This window comes from Calonectris borealis, chromosome 16, assembly GCF_964195595.1.
Source record: "Calonectris borealis chromosome 16, bCalBor7.hap1.2, whole genome shotgun sequence".
NCBI classification, from domain to species: domain Eukaryota; kingdom Metazoa; phylum Chordata; class Aves; order Procellariiformes; family Procellariidae; genus Calonectris; species Calonectris borealis.
In genome coordinates this window covers 16,124,915-16,141,259 of record NC_134327.1, presented here as the reverse complement: position 1 = coordinate 16,141,259, position 16,345 = coordinate 16,124,915, and the positions used below count along the sequence as shown (strand labels likewise).

The 16,345-nt window shown below is 61.5% G+C and overlaps 2 protein-coding genes across 6 annotated transcripts; one reads left to right on the top strand and one right to left on the bottom strand.

Annotated features, from left to right (window-relative positions):
- Positions 1-1,383: 1,383 nt before the first annotated feature.
- RPUSD1 (RNA pseudouridine synthase domain containing 1) lies at positions 1,384-4,660 on the bottom strand. 4 transcript variants are annotated; one of them, XM_075165496.1, is made up of 6 exons: positions 4,554-4,660; positions 3,620-3,810; positions 3,386-3,509; positions 3,139-3,241; positions 2,950-3,051; positions 1,384-2,645 (listed from the first exon to the last, which is right to left on the bottom strand). In XM_075165496.1, the coding sequence occupies exons 2-6, from the start codon at positions 3,799-3,801 to the stop codon at positions 2,251-2,253; spliced, it is 906 nt and encodes a 301-aa protein (XP_075021597.1). In that variant the 5' UTR covers positions 3,802-3,810; positions 4,554-4,660; the 3' UTR covers positions 1,384-2,250. The 4 variants fall into 4 exon arrangements, with proteins under 4 accessions (XP_075021597.1, XP_075021596.1, XP_075021595.1 ...); XM_075165495.1 differs by lacking the exon at positions 4,554-4,660 and adding an exon at positions 4,125-4,528; XM_075165494.1 differs by lacking the exon at positions 4,554-4,660 and adding an exon at positions 4,058-4,279.
- A 100-nt stretch (positions 4,661-4,760) lies between these two features.
- On the top strand, positions 4,761-16,295 carry CHTF18 (chromosome transmission fidelity factor 18). Of its 2 annotated transcripts, XM_075165488.1 has the most exons (22): positions 4,761-4,889; positions 5,053-5,232; positions 5,394-5,535; positions 5,636-5,810; positions 5,939-6,028; positions 6,169-6,221; positions 6,430-6,571; positions 7,276-7,488; positions 8,247-8,344; positions 8,482-8,605; positions 8,735-8,868; positions 9,241-9,334; positions 9,408-9,506; positions 9,784-9,914; positions 10,225-10,375; positions 10,522-10,746; positions 10,853-11,002; positions 11,552-11,682; positions 13,453-13,597; positions 14,547-14,663; positions 15,494-15,551; positions 16,004-16,295. In XM_075165488.1, exons 1-22 carry the CDS (start codon positions 4,808-4,810, stop codon positions 16,138-16,140), a joined length of 2,871 nt encoding a protein of 956 aa, XP_075021589.1. In that variant the 5' UTR covers positions 4,761-4,807; the 3' UTR covers positions 16,141-16,295. The 2 variants fall into 2 exon arrangements, with proteins under 2 accessions (XP_075021589.1, XP_075021590.1); XM_075165489.1 differs by lacking the exons at positions 10,225-10,375; positions 10,522-10,746 and having other exon boundaries at positions 9,241-9,506.
- Positions 16,296-16,345: the final 50 nt, after the last annotated feature.

Below are 16,345 nucleotides of genomic sequence, written 5' to 3'. Positions count from 1 at the left end.
GTCGGGTAAAAGTGCAATGCGTGGAGGTTGATGGGTGGTGGAGAGTGCAGGGGCTCCTCAATGCAGACGGCGGGGCGAGCACCGGGTGCCAGCCCCCCAGCATCGATGGTCCATCAGCATCCCCTCGTGCGTGGGCACTGCCGTGTCCCCCCGTACACCCCCAGCGACCGCCAGCCCCGCGGCCGAGGGCAGCCTCGTCCCGGCCGTGTCCCCCGTCGGCAGCAGGGACCGTTCCCCGTGGGAAGGGAAAGCTGCGTCTCGCCGCTGACTCGAATCTCACCCGAAACTTTCCAGGACCTCCTGCGCACGTCACCCACGTTCATTCTTTGGCAAACAGTTCATGGCGTTAATTTACAGCTTCGGGACCCGCCTGTGGCTGCCTCTCCCCTCCCCAGCCACTCCTGGGAGACGGGACAGGCAGGGACAGGATCTTCTGCTCCTCCAACCCCCCCCGAGCCCTCTGCCACCAGCTCGAGCCCACGATCCCCGCTCGGTGCCCAGGGCTGGCGCCGGCAGAGCCGTGAGCTGTGCACCAGTCCCCTCCTGCAGCGGACGGCAGCACTTTGTGCCAAGCCACGAAAGCAAGGTGACGGCCACCTCCTCCCCGGCCACAGGCACTGCAGCACGGTGAGCTTGCACCCACCGGCACCCAGGGACGGGCGATGCAAAAGCCTGCGGGGTTTCGGTGGCCCCCAGCACGGTGAGTTCACCCGCGAGGAGAGGGCTGTGCGGTTTTACTTCCCCTCAGGGTAGGAATACGAGTTAGGTGAAACCACTGCCAGGCGCATTTCAAACAGGACAGGGCTTGCGGGGCGACGACAGCCCTGGGCACGTGCCGCTGTGGTGGGTCGGTGCCGAATACTGCGGGGATGGGTGCTCTCTATGCAAGGGGCTGCAGCCACCCTGCCCCCCCCGCCCACGCCAGCTGCCCTGCTCTCTGCATTTTCAAAGCTTCCTCTAAGGCTGCAGAGGACAAGCGGGGTGGGAAGGAGAGAGCGAAGCAGCACGACGCTGGCCGGCAAAGCAAGGGTATTTCCAGAGAAACTCCCCTCTGCATCTTGGAAAGCTGAGCGCCAGCGTGGGAGTCGAGCTCCTTCCCGCTCTTCGCATCAGTCCTCAGCCTTTCCTTCAGCTTCGGCCATTTCCTCGGCCGCTCTCGCTGCTCCAGAGCCCTCCCAAACTGCCCACCCGAAGGCGCTGCCTGCGGCACCCTCCGGTGCCGACAGCCCCGCAGCAACCTGCCAGCGAGGATCCACGTGATGGGACAAAAACTGATTCCCCCTTGTTTGGGTAAAGCAGAAAGGGGCTTGTGTCTTCTGACCTGTCTCAGCAGGGGTTACATCCACACCCGGGATAAAAGTGGGCGCTAGGAAAAGGCAGTGCTAGGAAAAAGAATAATAAGATCTATTAAAAAAAGCTTTGGGCTGCTGGCTATTCTGACCACAAAAGTACTAAAAATACACGCATTTCCGAGGCCACCGGTATTTCAGAACCGCTAAAAGACTAAATTCTTCTCGTAGAAATTTGAAAAAAGTTTAAAATCCATTCACGTCAACTCACTCACCTTCAACAAACCTTTAGAAAAACCACGCGTGGGCTGAGGCAGGAAGGAAAGCGCGAGGGCAGGGACGGGCAGGCAGGGACCTCTCCTGTGCCCGTCGCACAGCCCAGCTCCGCGGGCAAAACACCCGGGGCCGCCCCGGGTCCGGGGGGGCTGTCGGTGCCAAGCTGCACTTCAGCCTCCTGACCCCCCACCTCCCACACAACGCGTGTGCCCGTGAGCGCAGCAGGCTGGAGCGAAGGGAGCTGGGGACACCGACACCGAAGCTGCACCCGGCATGTTCTCCTCTCCCTTCGCCGCGCTGCATTTTAGCATCCTAGCACTGAGGGTTTGCGGATACGTCCATCGCGCTCGTGGCAAAGGCTGTGTCCGTGCTGCCCCGGCTGTGCCCGAGCCCCGGGACAGGGACATAAAGCTTTGGGGTCACTCTAAGCTGGTACGTGACACACTGACTCTGCTGCTGAGGCCCAGAATTAGGAAAGGGGCATCCAGTGGCCAGATGGATGATGTGCACGTTAAAAAACAAACCCATCCTAATCACCGCTAAAATCTGACTAATCCCAGCCCCAGAAGTGAGGGAAGCCACGGCATACAGAAAGTGCAGATGTGGAGTCAGCGCTGGGCTCTGTGGACACCCACTGGGACGAAAATGGAGCATTGGGCTGGAAATGCAGAGACATGGTTTGTGCTCACTCCAAAGCCCACTCGGCCAACCACTGCTCGCACCGGGCTCGCTGCTCCTCCGTCTCTGGGCTCTTGGCTTCGCTCGGTGCCTCCTCTCCTCCGCCACCAAGCACCTGGCTCTCCTCCCCTTCCCCCTTCTGCATCACCTTGTCCTTCAGCTCTTGGATGGTCTCATCCAGCCGGTGAGTGACATGGTGGGGCACCCAGTTGCTGTCCATTGTGGTGACGAAGGGGTCGGGCGCGCAGACCTCGATGAGCTCCTTGCCGGTGGGGATGCGCAGGTAGTAGGCGTGGAGCATCATCCTATAGGGACTGCTGTCCTTCTTGTGGCTGTAGGTGAAGTCCCCCACGATGGGGTGGCCAATGGCGCTGCAGTGAACCCGGAGCTGATGAGTCCGCCCTAGGGGGAGAGCGGGAGCGGAGGAATCGGGGACACAGGTTATCCCTGAATCCCTCCTTGAGGCCACAGTCGTGCGAGGTGACAACGCACGGAACGGCATTTGTCCCCCCATTCTGAGAATCCGAGCCCTCTGCGAGCTGAGTGCGGCTCAGCTCCGCTCAGCCCTTTCCAGGCTTTGTTTTTCACTATGCCACCACGCTGCAGCCGAGGCCCGGGGCTGCAAGCGCAGGTCCCGCTGCAGCACCTCTGCTGCCTCTGTCTACCCAGCCCCAGCAGCCCCCCGTGCCCGGTCCCGAGCTCCCACCTGTCAGCGGCTGCAGCAGCACTTTGGTTACGGGGTCTCCGCTGTAGGACCCGTGCTCGAGCACGATCAGCTCCGACTGGCAAGGCTTGGGATTTTCACAGCCTGCAACAAGATCCGGAGGGGGGTCAGCTCCCCCCAGCGCAGCCCAGGCGGCCCGGGCAGCGCAGGCAGGGCACGGGAGCCGCTCACCCTCCGTCCCGTCGATGCACATCATGTGGGTCATGCCCTCGGCGGTGTTCTTCCTGATGGCGTAGCGGATCGTCATTCGGCTCTGGCTGACGTGGCCCCTGACCTGCAGGGCAGAAAGCCAGTTTGCACACCCAGCCCCGGCCCTCGTTCCTCACCGACGCCGGGACGACAAGAAGCAGAGGCCAAGCTGCAACGTTGCAAACTCAGAAGATGTGTCCAGAAGCAGGACCTGGCGGGGTGGGCTTACCAGGGCGAGATAAGCTTTGGTCACCAGACGGTCTTTAAAACACTTGTAGGCGCTTCCCGCCGCTGCTTTGTTGAGCGCAACGCACAGGGCCCCGCTGGTGGAGAAGTCGAGCTGGTGGCAGAACCTGGGGGGGAGACGGGAGGCGGAGGAGCATCCCCGGGCACTCGGGCAGTGTGGCCGGCCGAGGCTGGCTCGGAGGCAGGGCAGAGCCCGGTTCGGTGCCCGCCCGCTCACCTGAAGCCGTAGTAGGTGTCGGGGTCGGCCAGCTCGGGGAAGCGGTACTTGAGCTGGCTCTGCAAGGTCAGCGTCTCGTACCACATCTTGCTGTCGATGCGGATGTCCCAGTGCTTGTTGACCACGATGAAGTCGGAGCTCTGGTACAGGATGGACAGGTTGTCGATGGTGCCCGGCTCCATGGCCAGCGCCTGTGGGGAGCGGGAGGGGGAATGGGGGTGAGCGGGGCGGGAGGAGCCTCCAGCCGCAGCCTGTGCACCCCGGCGATGGGCACAGCAGCCCAGGGGAGCGAAGGGACCCAGCGAGAGCAGGCAGGGAGCAGGCTGGGGTACCCCCAGTGGGACTGGAAAGGTACTGGTGCTGCAGTGGTACCGGTGTCACACCGCACGGGTCCCACAGCGACACCGATGTCACACCGTGCAGGTCCTCCAGCCTTACCGGTGTCACACCGTGCAGGTCCCGCAGCCTTACCCGTGCTACAGCAGCACTACAGCCACAGCCGTACCAGTGCAGCCCACAGGTCCTGCAGCGCTCCCGGTGTCACGCCGTACAGCTCTGCCACTGTCCCGGTCTCACGCGTGGAGGCCCCATCCCCGTCCTGGTGTCGCGCGTGGAGGCCCCGCAGCCGCACGGTGCCGACCCGATCCAGCCCGATGGTGGGGCTCGGCCTCACCCCGCTCCCACCGCCCCCCAGTCCCGGTCCCGCCGCCCCGCCCGCTGCCAGCCGGGGCCGGGCCGCGATCTCGGCGCCTCGGAGGGGACACGCACGGCGGAGGGGACCCGGGCCGCGGCGGAGGGGACACGCACGGCGGAGGGGACACGCACGGCCGAGGGGACCCGGGCCGCGGCGGAGGGGACACGCACGGCGGAGGGGACCCAGGACGCGGCGGGGACGGCGCCAGCCCCGCCTCGACCCCCGTCCCCCCCCGCCGACCTGCAGCGCCGTCCCCGGGCCGGGCCGGGCGAGGCGGCGCGCGGCTACATTGTATCCACCGGAGGCGCCGGGCCCGGGCCGCGCGTCGCGTCCAATCAGCGCCGCCGCCGCCGCGTCCAGCCGCGCGTCGCGTCCAATCAAAGCAGCCACCGTTTCCGGCCGGCGCGCCGCGTCCAATCAGCGGCGGCTCCGCTGCGGAGCGGCGGCCGGAAGCGCGGTGCGGACGGGCGCGGGGCGCGGTGCCGGCGCGGCCCATGGCGGGCCCCGAGGAGGGCCCCGAGGACGGCTTTTACCAGCGGTTCGCGGCCGAGCTGGAGGTGCTGGCCGAGCTGGGAGGTGGGCGCTGCTGGGGCGCCGTGTCCGGTACCGGGGGCGGCGGCGGAGGGAGGGAGCGGGCGGGCAGGACCGTGCTTTGCGTGGCCGGCCGTGGAGCCGCGTGTGCCCGCCCCACCGTGCGTCCCCTCCGGTGACCGGCACCGTGCTGTAACGCCTCTTGCAGATGTCCCATCCCCACCCGCTGGCCCTAAAATCTCCCAGTTCCGGGGTAGAAGGCAGCCGCCGGAGGAGCCCGACCCCCCTGGGGACCCCCTCGGGGGCAGCGGCCCGGGGGGCACCAACCCCAGGAAGAGGGACCGGGGCTGCGTCCCACCCGGCTCCCCGCCACCGCCCGCGGCCCGCAGTACGTTTGGCTCAAACCGGGTTTCTTGGAGGTTTTGCAGCCCCAGTGGGTGCTGCTGACCCCTCTCCCTCCACCCCGAGCGGTGCAGGGTGCTGCTGGAGGAGCAGCCGGCTACCACCCTTCGGTCAGCGATAGTCCTCTTCTTCCTCCTGTCCTGGTAGCCCCGAAGCCAAAGCGACAGCGCCTGGAAGCTGTTAAGAAGCTTAACTTTGGTGGGGATGAAGAGTTGGCTCCTGATGTCCTCGGGGATGCTGGCACGCTTGCGCCCGGCCCAGAGGCACCTTCTGCTCCCCAGACTGCCAGGTTGGCCACCTTGAACCCCACTTCTAGCAGGGGCGAGGGAAAGGGCCCTTGAACCCCACCTTTGGGGGGGTTCCTGCTAAAGGAACCTGGTGTTCTCCAGCTCGGACCGCCTGGAGATGAGCGGCATGGCCCCGCTGCAGACCACGCCGCCCTCCGAGAAGAAGCGGGTCCTCAAGCGGCCACCCATTCTGGAGGACTACATCAACGTGACATCCACCGAGGGCACCAGGGTCTTCATGGTCGTGAGGGATGATCCCTCCAGGACAGGGGTGGAGGTAAGGAGGGATCTGAAGGCCGGGCTTGCTTCTTTGTGACCAGTTCAGGAGGGGATCTTTGATAAAGCGTGAAATGTTTGTGCTGAGCATCGGTATGAACGTCGGTGTGTGTCCTCTGCTCCTCGCAGCTCCCCGATTCCCTGGGCTGGAATGCACGCAGGCCGCTCCACTTGCTGGGGGTGCCTTTCTCCTACCTGAAGGAACAAGTGGATGAAGAGGTATCACTTCTTATACCGACCTTCCCGTCTTCCCCTGCCACCCCTGGATAGCCGCAGCGTTGGCTCCCGAATCCCCGCTCCCCCCAGCCGCGGGTTAGTGGGGCGTCTCTGACCCCCCTCTCGCCCTCTTTGTGCTCAAGCGTCGAAGGCGTGTTCTGGAGGCGTCGCAGCAGCTGACAGAGATAATAAACAGGTGAGATGTTGGGTTGAAATCCCACTCCTATCCCTGCCACACTGTCGGACGCGGCTCCCGAGGTGCTCTGGTGGCGTCCCAGTTTCGGGGACCTGCGAGCAGAGCAGCCTCTTTGCCCTCAGCATCCCCAGCTTGGGGAGTCTGGGTGTGATTCCCAGCCCTGGCCCGACTCCCTGGTGGTTTAGGGCAAGTTAATTCTTTCTTGCAGTTGCCTCGAGAGCGAAACCAGCGCTGAGAGCCCGGAGCCCACCGGGGAAGTGGAGCCGGCAGACGAGGAGGAGTCTGCGCTGCATTTTCTCTGGGTGGACAAGTTTACTCCCCGGCGCTACATGGAATTGCTCAGTGATGATGTGAGGTTCTAGGATAAGTGGGAGCTTGGGGTTCGAGTGGGCTTACCACTTTCATACTTCTCCTTAATGCTGCGGGATCGTGGTTTTACTGTGCTGCCTTTGCTCGTGGGGCTTTTGGAAGCGCTGGCTGGGGGGTTCTGCCCGTGCTAGCCCTGCCCGGGGCAGTCCTGCTGCAGAGAGCTCGGGGCAGGGGTTTGTCAGCTGTAGGCTGTGGACCTTCCGACAAAAGAGACTATGAAAGATGACCAAAATAAGACAAGAAAGATTGGGTGGACCTTAGCCAACAATTCCTGGCTAATTTTGTTTTTTTTTTAAATATTAGAAGTTTTGTAGGGAATTGGAAATTATGGAAGAGGCTGAAAAGCGCTGGGTTGAGCCGAGACAGACGAGGGACAGCAGGGATGGGGCCGACGTGACTTGTCCTCAGTTGCCCCGCGGGATGGTGGCCGGGTCGGGAAGGGAAGCCGCGTTCCCAGGCTGTCCCGCAGAGACGCCGGGTGGAAGCCTGGGCAGCCTCTGCCGTGGCGGGGGGTGACGTGCCGTGCGCTCGAGGTCTGTCTGGGCAGACACCCTGCGTCGCCTCCCCGGGCTCAGCTCCTTCCTCTGCACGCCACGCTGGTTTTTAAGGAGAGGCCTTCCTCTGTCCTCGGCCAGATCCTTCTGAGGTTCAACAGGGTTTGCTTGCTTTCTTGCCCGACATGCAGTACACGAACCGCTGCCTTCTGAAGTGGCTCAAGCTCTGGGACACGGTGGTGTTCGGGAAGGAGAAGGCTGTGAGGAAGGCCAAGCCCAGCGCCGAGGCTCATCCTCCATTCAACCAGCCCAAGGAGCAGCAGAATAAGTGGAAAACGAAGGTGCAGCTCACAGAGGAGATTCTGGAGGCTGAGCTGGACCAGCACAAGAGACCCAAATACAAGGTGAGCGGGACAGGAGGCCGCTGTGGTGGGTCTCCTCTCCTATCCCCCTCGTCCCACCACCATGGTGAGGAGCAGGGTCTTCCAGTACAGATCTAGCAGAAATTGGATTCTGTGTTTCTCCTTAGCAATTATGGGGTTTTCTCATTTTTTCTTCTGTTTCGGCTGGAATAATGTGATAACAAGGGGAGGGGAACAGACTTTCTCCAGCCATATTAAATGGACTGGTTGAAGAAAGATGTACCCTTTTAGCAGAGGCTGGGCTTGACTTTATTTGTTCGGGGCAGACACGACATGCCTTTGAGCAAGAGTTTCTGCATCCGGAAAAGAGCAGTGATGCTCAAATGCTAAAGGGAGCAGAGATAACATACCCAGGCCAGCTAACCAGCTTCAACCTGATCAGTAGGAAGATACGAAAAAGGGGAAACAAAACCATATACTAACACCGTTGCTTCTCAGGAGTGTAATTCTGGAAGGGATTTTGTTCAGCCTTTTCTATCTACTGCCCTGCAAACTTCATCCGCATGAGCGATGCTGCCAGGATGACTCTGTCACCTCTGAGAGTTCCTGTTATATTCTCCTTCCTCCAGTGACGCTCTCTGTTCTCAGTACACCTACAAACCAGTGCAGCACCTCCCAAGGGTTGAAGCAGACCGGTTTGCGGGCTGCAGAGCCTTGTCCCCGTGCGTGGCAGCCTTGGTCGGTGCTGGAGGAAGCCCTGCCCCGCTGCCTGCCGGGCTGACGTCGCCTCTCTGCCGCAGGTAGCCCTGCTCTGTGGCCCGCCCGGCTTGGGAAAGACCACGCTGGCCCACGTCATCGCGAAGCACGCGGGATACAACGCCGTTGAGATGAACGCCAGGTGAGTCTGCGCCGGCTGCCCTGCTTCAGAAGCCGGCGGTGGTGCCGAGCCGGCGGCGGTGGTGCCGAGCCGGCGGCGGTGGTGCCGAGCCGGAGGTGGTGCCGACCCGCAGCAGCCTGCACCGGCTTGTCTTGCAGTGACGACCGCAGCCCCGAAGTTTTCAAAACCCGCATCGAAGCTGCCACCCAGATGAAGTCTGTGCTGGGTGCCGACGAGAAGCCCAACTGCCTGATCATCGATGAGATAGACGGCGCGCCCGCGGTAAGCCCAGCCTGGATCTGACCGCCACTTAATTATTGCCCTCCCCACTGCTCCATTTTAGGAGTGGTTTCTTGCCTCTGAACAGCAAGAATTCATCCCTTCTGTCCGTGATTTTTTTTTTTCCCCAAGGCGTCTATCAACGTGCTGCTAAACATCATCCACCGTAAGGACGGGGAGGGCGAGGCGGCGGCCGGCACGGGCCGGAGGAGGCGGCGCGAGGGCGGGCTGCTGCTGAGACCCATCATCTGCATCTGCAACGACCAGTTAGTATCGCCTGCGCGTCCGGGGAGCGATGGAGAGCTGAGACCCCTGCCCCAAGCGAGGAGGCGGCTGCTTTTGCCTTTAGCCAAAGCCTTCCTGCGCCGAGTTACCTGCTGTCAGATCTGCAGCTTAGAAGTGCCTCATGAAAAGTAAAACTACAACACGCTCAGCTTTCCTGAAACCCCCCAGCTTTTGTATCTGCTGGCGTGACTTGTAGCTAGGTGTGAGTGTATGGTCACGTTTGTGCTTGCCCGAGCGTGCAGTGGTGTACAGGCAGCTGCTACATCACCCGTCTCTCTTTGCGCGGAGCATTAATAGCTGGATTTCTTCCTCTGCTGGGGTCGCTCAGAGACCCCTGTGCTTCCCTTTGCCAGGTACGTCCCTGCCCTGCGGCCGCTGCGGCAGCAATCGTTCCTGCTAAACTTCCCTCGGACGGCGCCGTCCCGGCTCGCCCAGCGGCTCTGCGAGGTGCGGCGCGGCTGGGGGCTCCTCTCGCCGCCCCGGCCGGCGGGCCCGCCTGCTGACCCCCCCTCTCCTGCAGATCGCCCTGCGGCAGGGCATGCGGGCGGACACGGGCGCGCTGCTGGCGCTGTGCGAGAAGACGGAGAACGACATCCGCTCCTGCATAAACACCCTGCAGGTACTGGTGTCGCTGGGAGGTCTCGGGGGACACGGGCTTGCTGCGGCTCTTGACTTGATCTGGGCTCAGGTGGGGGTGGAGGGAAAAAAACACTGTGCCCCAGGCGGATCCCTAAAATATCCGCCCCGTCCCCTGGGTTATTTTTAACCTTGATTCCCCTACAAAGCAAGGAAGAGCAAGGTGCCGCTGCCTCTGGCTTTCCCCAGCACCAGCTGGCTGTCGTGGGCATCCCCCCCCGGCGGGGCCCATCCTCCCCAGCCCCTCGCTTGCGTTGCAGTTCCTGCACGGCCGAGGCCAGAAGGAGCTGAGCGTGCAGATGGTGCAGACGATGAAGATCGGCTTGAAGGACCAAAACAAGGGGCTCTTCTCCATCTGGCAAGAGATCTTCCAGCTCCCAAAGGTCCAAAGGTAAAAGGGGGGGGGGATTTTTTAGGTGTGCTGTCGGCGTGGGGCACGCTGCTTTGTGGTATCCCCTGACCTGCTTGCAAGACCTGCGGTGGAGAAACCTGAAAGGTCCTGGAGAGCTGGTCTGCCCTGCAGCAGACCTGGCTTCCTTTCAGCAGATTTGTGTGTCCAGGTGCTCTTTGGCCGCTCTCTTTAGCGCCCAATAATTTGGCATCGGTATTGCCTTCAGTTCAGTTTGCAAGGGTCCAAATATTCCTTGCTGGTCCGTTTAGCGCCGGGGCACCCTGAGCTCTTCCCTTTGGGCTCCCCCCAGGCACAGGTTAGGAATGGACCCCGCTTTGCCAACCCAGCTCCTGGTGGGTGATGAGGACCTGGGGACGGCTGGCTTCAACGCGTCCTCCCACCGCTTCCACCACATCCTGCACCTCGCCATCTCCTCGGGGGAGCAGGAGAAGCTCGCCCAGGTAGGGCAGCCAAGGGGGAGAGCCGGGCACCTTCCTCTGCTGTGTTGTGCTGAAGCGGAGCTCCGTGGGATGCTCGAAGTCCCAGCGGCGAGCTCTGATGGGACTGCCCAGCCTGGAGCCGACTCTAATCCTGCATCCGCTTCCAGGGTCTGTACGACAATTTCCTGAACATGAAGCTGCGGGACTCCAGTTTCAGCTCGGTGTGCTTGGCCCTGGAGTGGCTGGGCTTCTCCGACCTGCTGAGCCAGGCTGTGCTGCATGGGCAGAGCTTCCCCCTGATGCGGTACCTGCCCTTCCTGCCCGTGGCTTTCCACCTGCTCTTCGCGGCCACCAGCATCCCCCGGCTCGCTTATCCCAGCAGCCAGCACGATGCAAGTACTGGGGAGGGCATGGTGGCAGCGTGGCTCCAGCTCTGTCACCCGTGGGGACATCTGTGGTGGCAGCCGTGGCTGAGCTGTCCCTGCCCTCTCCACGCAGGCCCTGGCCAAGCTGAACCACATGCAGAACCTCGTCATGTCCATGGTGTCGGGGATAACGCCCAGCGCCCGCAGCCGCGCGGGGCAGCAGTCTCTCGTCTTGGAGGTGCTCTGTCTGCTGCTGGACATCATCGCCCCGAAGCTCCGACCGGTGAGTGCCCGCCGGCCCCCTCGCTGCGGTGGCAGGATTCCTGCCCGGGTGACGTGTCCCCTCTGCAAACCCCCCGTGAGGGCTGGGACACGTCCCCTGCGCTGCATCACCCAGCTGAGCTATCCCAGACCTCTGTCCCAAATTCGGGGTCGGTTTGACATTGCAGCCGATGCAGAAGCCGGGGATGCGGCGCTGAAATACCCGATTGCTGGGTGCACGGCGGGGTGTCCTGCACCTCCCGGACCCCTGCACCCGGGGGGTGGGCTTGGCCTGAGCAGGGCTTTGGGGGGCTGTTGCAGTCTCCTTTCAGCAGCAGATTCACCTGCACGCGTGGTTGCGTTGGGTGCATTTACCCTTCGGAAGGGACTGTCCCTGCTCTGTGAAGTACGTCTGTCCCCGACAGGAAACCAAGCTCGGTCTGAACCTCCTGGGTGTTAACTGTCCTTTCTCACACAGAGACAAACCCCGCGCCCCAGGTTATTTTTATGTTTAGAAGTTGCTGTGGATTGGTGATGCTCTCCCCTTGCTGGGCTCCGCTCTCCTCCCCAGGTGAACACGCAGCTCTACAGCCTGAAGGAGAAGCAGCAGCTGGCAGACCTCATCAGCACCATGCTGGCCTACAACCTCACCTACCACCAGGAGCGCCTGCCCGAGGGCCAGTACGTCTACAAGCTCGACCCGTAAGTCCCGAGGGTGGGGAGAAGGCCTGGGGCTCGAGAGTAACAGCAGGGAGTTCAGGAGGGGGTTGGAGCCCGAAGGTACCGTGGCATGGAGTCGGCTTCTTGCAGCTGGAGCTCAGAGGTTTCTCTGGCGATGGCAGCTGGGTTGGCGTGAGCTGGGACGGCTGCAGGGACCCGACTTTCTCCGGTGGCAGCTCTGCGGGGATTATCTGCTTTTTTGCCTCGTTTTTTTTAAAGGAGGAGCCCCAGAGCCTTGCGGGAGCTCAGGGCGGCCGCTGGCTTTGCTCCACCCGCAGCGTGGTCCGGCCGCCCCCGTCACCTCCTCGGGCTGAGGCCGAAGCGGGGCTGGTTTTGCTTTAATGGGATTAAAGGAAAGGAAGCCGCTGCCTTTGGCTCTCACCGGTGCTGGCCGAGGAGGGACCGAAGCTGCCGGGGGCTCGCAGCAGCAGGCGAGAGCCGGTCCAGCTGGGCACGCTGCACACGGGAGCCGCTGTAGCCGCGGTGAATTTGGGTATGAATAGCCGGCCGTTGCTAGACTTGAGTCTCGTTGTGCTTTAAGGACGTACGGAGCCATAAACACTCCCGAGGCTTCGGCGAAGTAATGCAGACCCGACCACAGCTAGGAGCAACGCTCATGTCTTCCTGGTGCAAAGTTAATTACAAAAATTAGCCTCTGTTAAATCAAGCAGCTGTATCTAATTACAGTGAAGGGCTTTATTATTTTTTTTTTTTTTCCCCACGGAAAGGCCTTCGGGAGCTGCAGGGGCTGCAGAGAGCCGTCCTCTCCTGCCCTCCCCATGCCAGGCTGGGCCACCGAAACGCGGCCGTGGGGAAACCGTGGGACATCGGGAGCCACGTGGCGCGAGCAGGCGCGTTGCTTCGCGTCGCTTTGCTTTTTTTGCCAAGTCTGAGCCAGTTTCCAGGCTGTGCACAGCGATGACGGGGACCGCGGGGGTGTCACGTCCTGGTGGCACCTTACCACGACCCAGCGTCTCTCCGGCAAACAGAGTTGTCAACAACAAAACCTGTGTTTTCTCTTGAAAACTTCTTAAGTCGTAGATTTGACAGCTAATTTTTAAATGACTGCAAAGCTGTCTGACGGACGACTTTGTTCCCTTTATTTTAAGGGGAATAATACTGAATGTGAATAAAGCGTGAAGTATTCACAGCTGGCAGAGGAGCCGGCCCAGCGGGCTCCTCGGTGCAGGGGCTGCGCCTGGGCTTTTGCTGTGCTGAAACAGCCTAACTCCAGACCTGGTGCACCAACCCATTAGGAATAAAACTGCTCTGATTAGCCAAAATTACTGTTCATGGCCGTATCTCAATTAAACAGCTCCCTGCGGGCACCTCGGGGTTCATGCGAAGGGTCGTGGTGCCGCTCATGCCCCAGCTGTGATGTGACTGTGGCTTTTCCAGGGCAATCTGTTCGGCACAGACCTGCCTGCAGTGTCCTCCTCTTGCATTAAAAACAAGATTAAAAAGCACGTAATCCCTCCTGAGTTCCCATTCAGCTGAGGTGCCCTGCAGCAACCTGGCTCCGCGTGGCCAGCGCCGCTCACTGGGCATCTTCTAGGGTGCTGTCGCATACACGGACTCGAAGGGGGCAGCGATGGGGAAACTGAGGCCCCGTGGCCAGGATCATACCGAGAGGCTGGGGGGACGGGGCTGGGAGGGCGGTGGGTCTCTCCTGTGTCAGGCTGCAGTTTGCATAATGCTTTTTTATTTTCAGTATTGATTTATTTTCTCTGCTTCCCCTCCTCGGCGGTGCAGGAACGTGGAGGACGTCTGCCGGTTCCCGGAGCTGCCGGCTCGCAGGCAGCTGACCTACCAGGCCAAGCAGCTCATCGCCAGGGAGATCGAGCTGGAGAAGATGAGGAGGACCGAGGCTTTGCTGCAGGCGCGAAACCTGGGCGAGGTAGGGAGGGCTCACGGTGTCCTGTGGTTTCGGGGGGGGGTGGTGGGTCCGTCGATGGGGATAAAGTCCTCAGGGCTGGTGTGGGGACCTGGTCTTTCCAAAGCAGCCAGTGGCTTTCGTCTGCAACTGGAAATCCAGGATTAAGCCCCGCCAGTCGCAGCCGTCTGCCTGCACATCTGCCTTCGGGCAGCACATCCACACTGGGGTGACGTGCCCGAGGCGTTCATCTTTTTGCAGGAATTCTGGAAAGAAACGCTCGCTGTTTACACCCTTTGAACCCTTCAACTCTCTAAAGAGGGTTGCAACAAGATGGGAATTTTAGTTGTCTGGCTGCGATTTGTACGTGTCCATGGGGGAGCTGACCTGCCCTCCTGCCTGCGTGTTCCTTTGCTGCTTCACTTCGATCCTCCCAAAGGTCCCAAAGCCGCTGGGAGGAGCAGGGTTACTCTGCCTACTGTGAAACCCTCCGTGGAGCAGCGGGCAGAAGGCAGGAGAAGGTGGAAACGGGCAAACGTGGAGGCTGAGAAACGGTGCCTGCCCTGCCCTGGTGCCGCAGGGATAATTAATCCCCGAGAGCCCCTTCTTGCAGCAGAAGGGCTTTCTCGGGGGATGCATAGGGCAAAGAGATGCTGCAAAAACATCTCTGAAGGCTCCTTGTTTACACGGTGCAGACCGTGAAGTCCCAGGGAAAGGGGCTGCAAACATGCACGTGCCTGCAGCGCTGCCGGGGCTAATCCCACGTGCTGCCGGGAGGCAGAAAATGATGGAAAAAATCCTCGCCAGGTCCTTTGGATGTTGTAATCAAACCCGGCAGCGAACAGAGGGGGTGTGCGGGACGGGTGACGAGGCACCGTCCTGCCCTCAGGCTGTACATCTCAGGGGGGGATGCCCAAACCTTGAGCTCGTCTGGCCCCGAGGGGACCCTCGCTCAGGGCTCTCCTCCCCGCAGGAGCCCGGGAACGGCCTCGGCGAGGCGGGGGGGCGAGCGGACGCGGGGCCGGCCGTGCCCCCCAGCCACCAGCAGCGCCTGGAGCACATCGTCCGGAGGGCGGCGGTGGAGGACAAGGTGAGGGGGCTGCAATTTCTACCTCATTTCCTACCAGCGCGTACCTTGGCTGCTAGAGACTGGCTGTCTCCATCGGTATTTATTTATTTTTAGTACAGTTTCTTTTAATAGAATAGTTTGGCACCACGTGTCCCATAATTGCATCGCGGGGTTTACAGCGTGGGGATGAATTAGATCCGGGTGACAATTATGGCCGTGTTCTGTGACGCTTTCAGGGGTGGGGAAGGAAGGAGATGTGAATGGGTTAAAACAGCTGAATTTTGGCTCAGAGGAAGCTGTGGGGTCGTGGGGAGAGCTGCCCGCCGGGCGGGGAGGTACGCGCACGGCTCGGGGGGCTGCGGGGACGTCAGCAGGTGAGCCTGGTCCCACCCCGGGCATCCCGATAGCGGCCAGCACCCCTCTCCTTGGGCTCAGCTTCGAGACCTTGACCATCCATAAAACCCCGCACGGTGAACCTTAAATGTTTCTTTCCCACCCGATTTTGAATGCAGTTTGCATTTTGCCGAGGCCGCTGGCCTTTTCTGTGGGATTTGCATCTGGCTCCTGCTCGGCGGCTTCCTCCCGTGCCGGGTGCTTGAAGGGGGAAGGGGCTGGCGCAGCCCTGAGGCAGGGTGACGGCCGCACGCGAGCCCCAGCCAGGGGCTCCTCGGAACCGCCTTGGACGCTGTCTGGGGCTGACTTAGCTTAAAATGGGGCAGAGCTGAGTGGGGTCACTGGGGTCCACCTTGCACAGATGGAAACTGGGTTTGCTTTTGGCTGTCTCTGAACGCCAGCTGTAAATGCGGGCGCTGACACAGCCGCGCTCACCTTCTGCGTTTTGCTTTTCGCAGCCTGAGACCGACTTCTTCGGGCGGCCGCTTCGGCAGCGGCGGGCGGCCACGGCCCCGGGTAGGTGGCAGAGGGACGGGGTGGCCGTGGGTGGCCCCAGCCCCGGGTGGCTGGCAGAGGGACGGGGTGGCCACGGGTGCTGCCGGGGGTCCCTGCATTCGCAGTGCCTGACCCCACGCGGGTGCCCAAAGAGGGGCTCTGTCCCTAAGCACGGTGCCCCGGGGGACATCGGGGGGGGGATACTGAGCGAACTGACCCCGATGCAGGGGGTACCTGCGGGCAGGTCGGTGGGTTCTGGCAGCATCCAGAGGGCCAGCAAATACACTGAGCTGGGGAGCGCTGCTGGGGGTACCTCAAGTGTTTGCAGGATCTGGGACGTGGGAGCACCAGCTCTGCCCGTGCAAACCCCCCCCCGCCCGGCGGCAGCTCCCCGGCCCCCGCCGCCCCGTGCAGCCTGGGCGCAGGTTATTCAAGAGTTTCTGCAAGTTTTTGACATCGATCTTCCCCCGCAGCCCCTCAGGCCTCCGAGGAAGAGTTGGTCGAGACCCAGATGGGAAAGGCCGTGGGGAAGAGCGATGTCTGGTTCCGGTTTAACGAAGGGGTTTCCAACGCCGTCAGGAGGAATATCTACATCAAGGACCTGCTCTAGCATCAGGAAAGGATATAGGTGGAACTGAAGGGATAAGCTGACTTGACTTTCTAACCCATGGATGGGGTGTGTGTACATGATCCTGGTTTGGCTTTTTTTTTTAGTACCCACTTGTTTTGTTTAAAAAAAAATAAAAATATATATATAAAAAATAATCATGAAGTATTGTTCTGTTTATTTCATTTATAAACCCTTAGTTGTCGTA

Coding starts and splice junctions, on each gene's coding strand:
- CHTF18 (XM_075165488.1), top strand. CDS start 4,808: ATGGCGGGCCCCGAGGAGGGCCCCGAGGACGGCTTTTACCAGCGGTTC. Junction 4,890..5,052: donor GGTGCTGGCCGAGCTGGGAG/GTGGGCGCTGCT, acceptor CGCCTCTTGCAG/ATGTCCCATCCCCACCCGCT. Junction 5,233..5,393: donor GCCACCGCCCGCGGCCCGCA/GTACGTTTGGCT, acceptor CTGTCCTGGTAG/CCCCGAAGCCAAAGCGACAG.
- RPUSD1 (XM_075165496.1), bottom strand. CDS start 3,801: ATGGAGCCGGGCACCATCGACAACCTGTCCATCCTGTACCAGAGCTCC. Junction 3,052..3,138: donor GTGCATCGACGGGACGGAGG/GTGAGCGGCTCC, acceptor ATCTTGTTGCAG/GCTGTGAAAATCCCAAGCCT. Junction 2,646..2,949: donor GCTGCTGCAGCCGCTGACAG/GTGGGAGCTCGG, acceptor CTCTCCCCCTAG/GGCGGACTCATCAGCTCCGG.